The sequence below is a fragment of the Phyllobates terribilis genome, unplaced genomic scaffold, assembly GCF_046119375.1.
Source record: "Phyllobates terribilis strain yellow unplaced genomic scaffold, ASM4611937v1 Scaffold_3__8_contigs__length_932513732, whole genome shotgun sequence".
NCBI classification, from domain to species: Eukaryota; Metazoa; Chordata; class Amphibia; order Anura; family Dendrobatidae; genus Phyllobates; species Phyllobates terribilis.
In genome coordinates this window covers 76,763,744-76,776,808 of record NW_027362763.1, presented here as the reverse complement: position 1 = coordinate 76,776,808, position 13,065 = coordinate 76,763,744, and the positions used below count along the sequence as shown (strand labels likewise).

Below are 13,065 nucleotides of genomic sequence, written 5' to 3'. Positions count from 1 at the left end.
GGGCGCGACCAATCACCGATTTTGGCGCCACATTTAAATAGCGTCCGCGACCAATCAGTACAGCGGTGTTTAAATGTGGAGCCAAGATGGGTGATTGGTCGCGGACGATATTTAAATTTGGCGCCCAAATCGGGGATTGGTCGCGGGCAGCGCCAGCGACCAATCAGCGATTTTTAACACAAATGTCCGGACCTTTGTAACACCATGCGGATACTGTGGGTACATCAGCGGCTAAGGTGTGAAGGGAGGACCGGGGAGCGGCGCTGCAGGTCGGGATACTTCTGCTCCGAGCGCCCGCTCATGTCCCGGGTTCTCGCAGCGGAAGTATCCGCACAGGCAGCGCCGCTGACATCCATGCGGCTAGGGCGTGAAGGGAGGACCGGGGAGCGGCGCTGACGTCCAATTGGTCGCGGCCGCTATTTAAATGTGCCGCACAAATCGGTGATTGGTCACCGTCTTGACCGCGACCAATCACTGATCTTGCCGCCAAAGTTAAACACTACTGTGCTGATTGGTCGCGGACGCTGCCAGCGACCAATCACCGATTTGTGCGCCAAATTTAAACATCAGCCTCATGCACGTCACTGACAGCGTGGGAAAATTCTCCTGCACTCAGCGCTTCAGCGTGAGAATTCTCCCACGCTGTCAGTGACGTGCATGAGGTGAGCCGAGCTCATTGGACATGACCTCGGCTCATCTTTATGCCGTCACAGCCAGACACTGAGGAGCGCAAGCAAGCCTGCGCTTCTCAGTGTCTGCGGGATGACAGGCTGGATGGCAGCGTTCTGCTGCGGTCCAGCCTGTCATCTCGATGTAGCAGAGCTGAAGCTGTCGTGGGAACCATGGAAAGGTAAGGATGATGTTGGTTTATTATTTTACTTTTATTGCAGGAGATCGTTGGCTTCAGCTGGAATGGGCGTGATGGTAAGTATGGTTCAATTTAGAACAATAAAGAATTGTGTGTTTATTTCAATTAAAGGACTTTATTCTGGGTGTTTGTGTTTTCTTTTAACTTTGACTATGGGGTTAGTAATGGGGTGTCTTATAGACGCCTCTCCATTACTAACCTGGGCTTGATGTCAGCTGGCATTATAAGCTGACATCAACCCCAGCCCTATTACCCCACTGCCACCGCTACAGGGCAGCGTGGAAGAGCGAGGCTAAGTGCCAGAATTGGGGCATCCTATGGATGCGCCATTTCTGGGGCGGCTGACGGCTGGTGTTTCTAGCCTGGGAGGGGGCCAATATTCATGGCACCCTTCCTGGGCTATTAATATCAGCCCCCAGCTGTCTGCTTAGCCTTTGCTAGCTATTTAAATAGGGGGGACCCCACGTCATTTTTTGGGGGGGGTCCCCCATTTTAATAGCTAGTAAAGGCTAGGTATTCAGCTGGGGGCTGATATTAGTAGCCTGGGAAGCTCCGTGGGTATTACCCCCTTCCCAGGCTTCAAACATCTGCCCCAGCTGTCTGCTTAACCTCCTCTAGAGACTAAAATTACGAGGAACCCCACGGCAATTTTTTTTTTAATAAATCCTTTATTTTAACACTAAATGACAAGTACAGTAACCAACACTGTCACTGTACTTCATATGTATGTGACTGACATGTTTCTATCTATCTAATCTATGTGTGATGCTCTATCTTTCTGTTATAAATTGTCGGGTACAGATGCTGAATTGCCGGCCGGCTTTTTTAAAGAGACAGTGCATGAAAACACTATTATTTTTTTAAATAAATCCTTTACACTAAATGACAAGTACAGTAACCAACACTGTCACTGTACTTATTATATATGTGATTGGCATGTTTATATCTATCTATGTGTGATGCTCTATTCTTTCTGTTATAAATTGTCGGGTACAGATGCTGAATTGCCGGCCGGCTTTTTTAAAGAGACGGTGCATGAAAACACTAATATTTTTTTTTTATAAATCCTTTACACTAAATGACAAGTACAGTAACCAACACTGTCACTGTACTTCATATATATGTGACTGACATGTTTCTATCTATCTAATCTATGTGTGATGCTCTATTCTTTCTGTTCTAAATTGTCGGGTACCGGTGTATGCCGCTGATGAATTGCCGGCCGGCTTTTTTAAAGAAAGCGTCTTCTGAGCAGTTTGTCAGCTTTTGGACACCTTTGCAGGTGTTTTCTATGTGTTTCTATGTGTTTTTGTTTGCCTGCCATTGGTTTTAACGGTGTTCGACGGTGTTCTAAGGTGTTCGACAAACAGTTCGACGAACAGTTCCTCGAACATCCCGGTGTTCGACGAACCGAACCGAACCCGAACACTACGGGGGTGGCTCAACACTATTTAAGAGACGCAGAGTACAAAAGTTTACTGGAAATGTTCTCATAACTCAAACCATTTTTTTTATCTCAAATAAAAATAATCTTAAATAGTAAGGGCTCATATTTAGGAATAATGGAAATACACGTCATGAAGAAAATCACGTGTCCACATGGTGGTGAAAATGCCCTTCTTTCAAGTTCCAACATCTTTATTTAGGTTTTGCGGTGGGACCGGCATTCTTTAAGGAGACTTCCAGAATGTGACATCCAATTAGCAATGGTCCATGTAACACAAAAGAAATACAAATTAATGATCTCTTCTGGTAAAAAAAAACAAAAACTATCTTAGCAGAGCTATGTAATAAGACTTGGTTAATGGTTGGCCATTGGTTGTTGGATACCTCGAAGAAAGAAAGAGAATCTCACAAAACCCATTTATAGTATGATGGTTTTTGTGAGATGATTGCCTTTCTTTCTTTCTTTCTTCTTTTCTTTCTTTCTTTCTTCTTTTCTTTCATTCTTTCTTTCTTCTTTTCTTTCTTTCTTTCTTTCTTTCTTTCTTCTTTTCTTTCTTTCTTCTTTTAATTCTTTCTTTCTTCTTTTCTTTCTTTCTTTCTTTCTTCTTTTCTTTCTTTCTTCTTTTCTTTCTTTATTTCTTTCTTTCTTTCTTCGAGAGCTAATTTTCACCGTATGGACTTAAATCTATTAACTTTGGACATAGATTAAGAGCTAAATAAAGGCAAAAAGCCGCAATAATGTTACAGGGGCTAATGGAAGTGAGCGGTACTGATGACATTTCAACTCCACACATCTGCCGAGATGCCTGCACCATCAGCAGGTACCATGCATGTTTCCTATTCTAATTAATATGCAAATGGCCTCCTCAGAGAGAAAGAGGACTAGACCTCTAGCAATCCTAAAAGTCAATATTGACCGTTTAATGAGCTTTGCCATATGACTTAGGATAAAAAAGCAAACCAGGCACGCTGTTTGCAGACACCTGTTTCTGAGTGTTTGCCTATCATCAGTGTAAAGCTACAGGTGTGATTTGGCTAGGTAACAGACCTCTGACATGAAATGTGTGGGGGGGGGGGGATGTTTCTCTTTGTGGACAATGCCAAACTGGCATATGGAGGTTTATAGGCTATGCCATGCTTTTCTGGGACTTTAAATATGCAAATAGCCTCTTAAGAGAAGAAGATGACTGGAACTCTAGTGCCATCTATTGGGGGTAGCAATCCTGAAAGTAAATCAATATTGACCCTTAAGGCTATGTTCACACCTTGCGTGTTTGCTGCCTTTTTTTTCTGCAGCCAAACCTGATCTCTTGCCAGGAGGTTTGTTCAGGATTTTTCTTGCTTTTTTGCTTGTTTTTTTAGTGCATGTTTGCTGCGTTTTTTTTCACTGACCTTTTGTCTCTTTATGCATGTACATGAAGTTCAGTGAAAAAAAAAAAAAAATCTCATTCTGGTTTTGGCACAAAAAACTCTGAAAAACCTGACACCTGCGTTTTTGGTGCGTTTTTTAAAATAATCTCATTCTGATTTTGGCACAAAAAACTCTGAAAAAACGCAGAAAAATGTGACACCTGCGTTTTTGGTGCGTTATTTTTACCACCCATTACTTCCAATGCGTGAAAAAGCGCTGAAAGAAGTGACATCTTCTATTTTGAAAAAAAAAAACATGCAAAGCACAAAATCCTGATAAAAAAAACCAAGATGTGTGCATGAGATTTCTGGAATCTCATAGACTTTGCTGCTACTGTAAAATGCAGCTGAAAATTTGCATAAAAACACACATCAAAAAAACGCAATGTGTGAACATAGCCTTATTGAGCCTTGCCACATGACTTACGATAAAGGCCAAACCAGACACTCCATTTGCAGTCACATGTTTCTGAGTGTTTGCCTCTCATCAGTGCAAAATTGGAGGCTGATTTGACTAGGTGACAGGCCTCTGACATGGGATCTAGGGGGGAATGTTTCTCCTTGTAAACAGTGCCAAACCGGCTTATAGGCTAATCAATGCTTTTCTGGGAATTTAAATTTACAAATAGCCTCTTCAGAGAGGAAGAGGAATGCCTGTTTGTCAGGCAATCTCTGCATGTGTCACAGGTATATGACAGATGTGGCACATGCTGCCACAACGACACTTTCATCGATGCCGAGCACGCCGCAAATGCTCGGCGAGTACCCGAGCGTGCTCGTTTAAAGGGTTAAACGAGCACGCTCGCTCATCATTAGTCCTTACCCCTTAGCCTTCAGCTGCTCAGCTGAATCGCTCATTAGCACACACACAGTGGCTTGTCTATACGTGAGGCAGTTCAGTTCTAGTACTACAGGTTTTTTAAGATTTGATGTAATTACAGGGATATTAGGGGATGAAAGTTCCCAAAATGGGAGGGTCCTGTTGCAGATTTTGCACTGAGGCTTTTTATTTTGCATTCAAGTGCATGGGATTGAGCTACAGTACCAATCACAACAGATGCACAGTTTCTTTACGTTGATGATTGGTGGGGGTCCGGATTTTCTAAAACCCACCAATATAAGATCAACGGCTTAAGCTAAGCTCTTTAAAAAATTACAATAGAAAAGTATAGTAGCCTCTAACCATATTTCCTTCCGTTAAAACCCTTTATGTCTAATTTTGGTGGCCCTAGTTACGAATGACTTCCTGCATAATTGTGGTGACCGGTAGTTATTCTGTCAAGAGCTGATGACCACTTATTGTAATGACAGGAAAAATCAAGATTGTGTTTAGTCACTGCATAGCCTTGGATAACAAGTGTGTATATGCCAAAGGGCATGTCTTTAATGGCATATCCATAGAATATGCTAGAACTGCAGCTGGGAAGGTTCATACTGGCCCACCGAGGGACTGGGAAATCTCCTGGTGGGCCCACCGGTGCCAGAACTAGTTTCAACTGGATATGCATCCATATATGTACATCCATTTGAAACTTATTGTAAAGTGGATTGCCACTGGCTCTCCACCTTATGATACCTATACACACCACCAGCCAATCAGAGCTGATAATTTTGGGGACACCAACAAGTCTTGTGCCCTTTGCCCAATTTTTTAAAGAGGTTGTCCACTACTCTTAAATTGATGACCTATCCTTAGGATAGGACATCGATGTCTGATCAACCAGGGTCCGACACCCGGCACCCCAGCTGATCAGCTGTTATCGATGTCAGCAGCCGCTGGCAGGAAGTACTCACTTGCTGAGCTGCTCCGTCTTTTTGTAGTAAGGTCATAAATGTAAAAGTAGTGGACTTTGGCCAATCAGACATTGAGTAGTGGACAGGTTCAGGACTAGGACACTAAACTGTATCTCTGCCCCATGTAAAGGAAAGCCTGGCTATAACTCCATCAACCTCCCATTTAAAGAGGACCTGTCAGATATATCAGAGGCTGTGACTATGTCTTAGGCCACTATTGGGTATATATATATATATATATATATATATATATATATATATATATACAGTGGTGGCAAAAAGTATTGGCACCCCTGCAATTCTGTCAGATAATACTCAGTTTCTTCCTGAAAATGATTGCAATCACAAATTCTTTGGTATTATTATCTTCATTTAATTTGCTTGCAAGGAAAAAACACAAAAGAGAATGAAGCAAAAATCAAATCATTGATTATTTCACACAAAACTCCAAGAATGGGCCAAACAAAAGTATTGGCACCCTCAGCCTAATACTTGGTTGCACAACCTTTAGCCAAAATAACTGCGAACAACCGCTTCCGGTAACCATCAATAAGTTTCTTACAATGCTCTGCTGGAATTGTAGACCATTCTTCTTTGGCAAACTGTTCCAGGTCCCTGATATTTGAAGGGTGCCTTCTCCAAACTGCCATTTTGAGATCTCTCCACAGGTGTTCTATGAGATTCAGGTCTGGACTCATTGCTGGCCACCTTAGAAGTCTCCAGTGCTTTCTCTCAAACCATTTTATAGTGCTTTTGGAAGTGTGTTTTGGGTCATTGTCCTGCTGGAAGACCCATGACCTCTGAGGGAGACCCAGCTTTCTCACACTGGGCCCTACATTATGCTGCAAAATTTGTTGGTAGTCTTCAGACTTCATAATGCCATGCACACAGTCAAGCAGTCCAGTGCCAGAGGCAGCAAAGCAACCCCAAAGCATCAGGGAACCTCCGCCATGTTTGACTGTAGGGACCGTGTTCTTTTCTTTGAATGCCTCTTTTTTTTTCCTGTACACTCTATGTTGATGCTTTTTCCCAAAAAGCTCTACTTTTGTCTCATCTGACCAGAGAACATTTTCCAAAACGTTTTAGGCTTTCTCAGGTAAGTTTTGTCAAACTCCAGCCTGGCTTTTTTATGTCTCGGGGTAAGAAGTGGGGTCTTCCTGGGTATCCTACCATACAGTCCCTTTTCATTCAAACGCCGACGGATAGTACGGGTTGACACTGTTGTACCCTCGGACTGCAGGGCAGCTTGAACTTGTTTGGATGTTAGTCGATGTTCTTTATCCACCATCCGCACAATCTTGCGTTGAAATCTCTCGTCAATCTTTCTTTTCCGTCCACATCTAGGGAGGTTAGCCACAGTGCCATGGGCTTTACACTTCTTGATGACACTGCGCACGGAAGACACAGGAACATTCAGGTCTTTGGAGATGGACTTGTAGCCTTGAGATTGCTCATGCTTCCTCACAATTTGGTTTCTCAAGTCCTCAGACAGTTCTTTGGTCTTCTTTCTTTTCTCCATGCTCAATGTGGTACACACAAGGACACAGGACAGAGGTTGAGTCAACTTTAATCCATGTTAACTGGCTGCAAGTGTGATTTAGTTATTGCCAACACCTGTTAGGTGCCACAGATAAGTTACAGGTGCTGTTAATTACACGAATTAGAGAAGCATCACATGATTTTTCAAACATTGCCAATACTTTTGTCCACCCCCTTTTTTAGGTTTAATGTGGAATTATATCCAATTTGGCTTTAGGACAATTCTTTTTGTGTTTTTTCATTGAAGACAAATTAAATGAAGATAATAATACCAAAGAATTTGTGATTGCAATCATTTTCAGGAAGAAACTGAGTATTATCTGACAGAATTGCAGGGGTGCCAATACTTTTGGCCACCACTGTACTACTGATACTATTAACAGTGGGGGACACACTGCTGACACTATTAATAATGAGGGGCACACTGCTGACACTATTAATAATGGGGACATACTACTGATACTATTAACAGTGGGGGGCACACTATTGACACTATTAATAATGGGGGCACACTGCTGACACTATTAATAATGGGGACATACTACTGATACGATTAACAGTGGGGGGCACACTGCTGACACTATTAATAATGGGGGGCACACTGCTGATACTATTAATAATGGGGACATACTACTGATACTATTAATACGTGTCTCTTGAGAAAGGCAGACGAAACGCGCGTCGAGGCGCGTCTGCTCCATCTCCACCTGCACACCAGGGATTCTTTTGGACCAGAGGGCTCGATACTTTGAACTCTTCAGGTGAATGACAGTGCTGGGGGTGGCCTAACAGGCTGTCCACCTGATGAGATTTCCCAAGTCTCTTGGTCCACTTGGACTTCTTCAGTTTTAGGGAACTCCCCCGTCACTTATGCTTTACCATTAAGTTTTATACTGAGCTGTACTTATTGTCATACACCTCTGAACCCAAAACATGTATGCCCCTGGTGTGCTTGGCACCTTGTACTTCATACCTCCTATCTTGTTTAAATGCATTTATTGATATGTCTTACTATGTAATTTGTATTCAATAAAATTATGTCTTTATTGCCGCCAATACTTTTGGCCACCACTGTATATATATATATATATATATATATATATATATATATATATATATATATACAGTTGAAACCAGAAGTTTACATACACTATATAAAAAGACTTACCCACGATGCTATACAAAGAAGCAGTGCATTTCAGGTGTGCATTAAAATACATCCACAGGCGTGTCTCTAATTAAGTCAGATGTTGCCAAAAAAAACACATGACATCATCATATGGGCAGTCCAGAATTTTTTAAAGTCATAGTAATCTTATTGTATGTAAACTTTTGACTTTACAGTAAGTAATAAAAATGCCTTAAACATTCTCTCTCTCTCATTATTCTGGCATTTGGCAAATATTAAAAATGATGGTAATCCTAATTGACCTAAAACGGGAAAGGTTTATTCTGATTTCATGTCAGATATTGAGAAAAACATTCATATGTGTCTTTTTATAAAGTGTATAAACAACTTCATACTCATAAGGTATCCAAAAGTATCATATTAAACTCCAAGAAACTTAACAAAAACAGAGAAAGAGTCCTAAAGTAAGAAAGCCCAGATGACCAGAGTTTTTTTAAACAACAATATTACTTTATTAATCATATATAACGCAATTAAAACACCATAGTGCTACACAAAGAGGACACTGCTCCTATCTTCCCTTAATCACAGTCAGACATAATTGGGATACATAGTAGACAAGGTTACCTCAGACCACTGTTCTATACCCTATTTGAGATAAAGTGATAAGTGCATAGTGCAAAAAGTTTAGTTAATTCCTTATTGGATCAAGATGGTACCATACCTAACAATACTATGTAGAGAGATGATTAAGATGTTTATATGACTATTATGTGCCTAAATATCTGATAAAGTCGCCCTAGTGGGGCTATAAATAATGAGCCCACACTGGGTCCCTGTCTATTTGCAACCCATATTTATATAATCTCCTAGTGGATGATTGTCCTTACTTACATTGGCAGGTGGGAGCAGAACACGTGTCCTCGCGCCCCTACGCGCGTTTCGCCCTCGCTTCGTTGGGGGGCATGCTCTAGGTTGATTTGGCGTTGTCTTATATCAGGAACATCGTCCAATGACATTGTCCGGTTTTGTAATAGTCCCGGTGTGCGGGGTAATAGACCAAGTATGATAGCAGCTCAAGTCCCTGTAGGCACATGCACCACCATACGTCACATCCTGTGGGACGCTTCTGCCCACCAATGGTGGAATGCAAGTGTGTCACTGCTGCTAAGCAACAGCGCACACGCCGGCGTGCTCTGTGTCAGCGGGCGAAAGGTCCGGAGCGACGGCTGCACGCATGCGCACTGGGGAGCAAAGGGAAGGAACTTATCCAGCTATATAGTGAATGTAAACTTCTGGTGTCAACTGTATATGTATGATACACTACATGCATAGATAAATATTTAATAAATTCTATATCAAATGCAGAAACTCTGTTTTTTATCAGGTACTATTCACATGATTGGAGATACCCTGAGAATCCTACTGACGGCAGAGGTCGGCTTGCTGTCTCGCAATATCCAAATTGACACTGACACACCCTGCTCTGGGAGCATTATGGTGGGCCAACATACAAGTGATCTTGGGGAGAAATACTTGGGTATGAGAAGAGCTACTTTCCTATGAAAAAAATTTTTTTAGTATGCTTCACGTCACTACTGCATTTACTAAACATTAAAAATAATGCTATCTAGTTAACCGCCAGAAGAAAGAATCTGTCTCTTCATTACCAACTATTGGTGGCTATTAGGGTCGATCAAAAAAGTTCCCAAGACCTGGTCCAGTAGCCACATCAGTAGTGTGTTGTCACTGAATCAGAACCTTGCGAATCTCCTCCTACCTACCGACATCCCGAGCGTCTCCTCTAATTAGTAACCCCGGCCTAAAGTCTTGCGTGCATCACACTGCAATGATGACTTCACATCTATTGATCTATTAATTCAAAGATCTATTAATTCAAAGAGGTGCTTGGGATGTGGTCAGATAGGAGGAGGTGTGCAGGGCTCTAGACTGGTAGCCACAGATATCCAAAGCGGCAGCTGGATCAGGGTCCTGTGAAAATTTTTGATCAACCCTATAGTTCTAATGGCTATCCTATAAGTAAGTGTATACCAAAGAGCCTGAAAATATGGATTTTGATATCTGGCAAAGCAGAGACACCGATGGTTATTGTTTTGGCAATTTTGCTGAACATCAGGACACGGTAGTCTCAGAAAGCAGTACTAATTCTTCAGATTGAAGGGAATGTTAAAAGGGTATTTTCCCTCCAAGAAAACCCCTTTTTTAAAACTAAGCCAGCCCTGCGACTATCTGGTCACCAGGGGTCTAGGTTCTTAACCCCCCACCAGAGATCAGTGGCAGTGCCACCTGTCAAAAACTGTAAAGTTGTCCATAGCACACTCACAATTGTGAGTAACACAGTCAAGAAAAGAAACCAGAACCACTAGTCTCAAAACAATCCAAAACTGAAAAAATCTTGACAGTGCTCAACAGGGGTTGCAAAAAATATAGAAAAAGTTTTATTTCACTATACACAAAGCAACATTTCGACCTTCATGCTCTTTATCAAGCTTAATAAAGACCAGAAAGGTCGAAACGTCCCTTTGTGTATGGAGAAATAAAACTTTTTCTACATTTTATTGCAATCCCTAGTGAGTGCTGTCAAGATTTTTTCGTTATCAGTCCCACCTGTCAGTCTCCACTTCCTATCAGTTGCAGTCCAATCCCCAAGTGGGTCACTTTCCAAAAAAAAAACAATATACTTATGTTTTGCAACAAACTTCAAATTTATCTAACTTGTTAATATTTTCCTTGTTTTTTATGTTTTTGTTTAGTCCAAAATGTGTAGGCTAAAAGAACAATATTTTATTTTATTTTAGGGTCTTTGGAACTTTCAAATGTTGAAATTTCAAACTTTGGCACCTCTTCGTTTCCATCAATCAACTTTATCAACACCTCACAAAGTTCTTCGATATCATCTTCAAGCATTCACCACAGCTGTGGAGGTGGTATAAGATCAACCAACAGCACAAATATTATGTTACATGCCAATGTATTATATAACAGCGTCGGACATGGGGTTCACCTTGATGGTGGGAGCCATGTTGTCACTGATAACCTTGTTGTCTTAATGCAGCAACCCAAAACCCAAGTGGAATGGGTGACGGGTATGAAGATCAATCCACCAAGTGAAGTTTTCTTGTCTGGTAATTCGGTGGCTGGATCGGAACGGATTGCTTATCATTTACCAGGCAAAGAATGTCATTTTGAAGAAAAGTTATGGCAGGAGAATGTGGCCCATTCCAACCTTCATGGAATTCACGTCTACTGGGAAGACGACCTTAGGAACTGTACGAAAATTTCTGGATTCCTGTCTTATAAGAACTATGACTATGGTCTTTTCTTTCACGTGGAAGGCAGTGCAGTGGTGGACGAAGTAACTCTTGTAGACAATCGGGTCGGCCTTTTACCAATTGTTTCCCAGCATTCTGCTTTTAGTTCCTTGAAGCAATATATCGCAATCCACAACTCCATAATAGTGGCTACCAGCTCAGCGTTTGACTGCTTACGGGACAGAATTGAGCCTTCTTCTGCCAATGTCACACAAAAAGATAGAGCCCCATCTTCTCCTTACAGTGGACGGGTTGGCATGTTTTGGCCAATGTTTACTAAAAAACCCAGACTATGGCCGGATTACCCATGGCACATGTTAGCAGCTGAAGAAACCGTCTCTGGTATCATGACATTACAAGGTCAGTCAAACTTTTACTTTGGATATTTTTTGAAAAAATCTAATAAAATTGCTCTGTATTAAAAATGAACTAATTGAAAAATAATGAAAATGCCAAGGCCAATTGTAGGCCATTTGTCCCAAGTTGTTACCAATGGTGGTATGCCCATATGACAACCAATTTACTAGACTAGAAACACGGTGAGGAAAATATCAATGATGGTTGTGACCAGTCGCTGGATAAGCTTCCCCTAGTGTCCCCTTTTGATCCTAATATACCTTCCAAACAAGACATTGGATTTTATTTTTTTAGTTTCCTACTTTGAAATATTAAAATAAGATTTTTTTTAGCAAGGTTATTAGGGTACTGACCCACTTTAGGACAGTATCTTCACTGCAGAGCAAAAAGTTAAACGAGGCACAGCGTTCCATCATTTGTGATGTCCATATGCCCTAATAACACACATGAGGCTGCCCCTTAAACTGGATACTTGAGAAAGTGAAGCCATTCTAATATATATTTTTTTATATAATCAAAATTCTACATTTTCCATTAATCCCATCAGATGTTACATTTTCTGGATTTAAGAAGAGCTGCTACAGTGATGACTTTGATACTTGCATCATGTCCATTCCGGGAAACATGGCCATAACCTGTCCAATCACAGCCGAGAGGATCAAGATGCCGGACATAAGATCTGACCACATCTTCTACTTCTATCCACAGGACAGGTGTCGTAGAAACTTTCTTTTTATCACCTTGTGCTGTTATTAGTGTTGAGCGATACCTTCCGATATCAGGAAATATCGTATCGGATTGGATCGGACCGATACTCAAAAAGTATCGGATATCGCCGATTCCGATACCGGAAACCAATGCAAGTCAATGGGACACTAATATCGGAATGAAAATAAACCCTTTCTTTCCTTGTAGGTTAATTCTACATGAAGTAAAACAACTAAGAATAATGTAGAATGTATGCGAAAAGCCGGCAATTCATCAGCGCATACACCGTTACCCGACAATTTACAACAGAGAGAATAGAGCTTCACACATAGATTAGATAGATAGAAACATGTCAGTCACATATATATGAAGTACAGTGACAGTGTTGCTTACTGTACTTGTCATTTAGTGTAAAGGATTTATTTAAAAAAATATTAGTGTTTTCGTGCACCGTCTCTTTAAAAAAGCTGGCCGGCAATTCA

The 13,065-nt window shown here is 41.3% G+C and overlaps 1 protein-coding gene across 3 annotated transcripts in view; it reads left to right on the top strand.

Annotated features, from left to right (window-relative positions):
- PKHD1 (PKHD1 ciliary IPT domain containing fibrocystin/polyductin) overlaps positions 1 to 13,065 on the top strand; it is a 1,008,258-nt gene that overhangs the window by 739,783 nt on the left and 255,410 nt on the right. For all 3 annotated transcript variants that reach the window (XM_073674041.1, XM_073674039.1, XM_073674040.1), the window contains 3 exons: positions 9,574 to 9,726; positions 11,006 to 11,878; positions 12,423 to 12,588. In XM_073674041.1, coding sequence (XP_073530142.1) covers positions 9,574 to 9,726; positions 11,006 to 11,878; positions 12,423 to 12,588 — 1,192 coding nt within the window. The remainder of the gene's footprint in view (positions 1 to 9,573; positions 9,727 to 11,005; positions 11,879 to 12,422; positions 12,589 to 13,065) is intronic.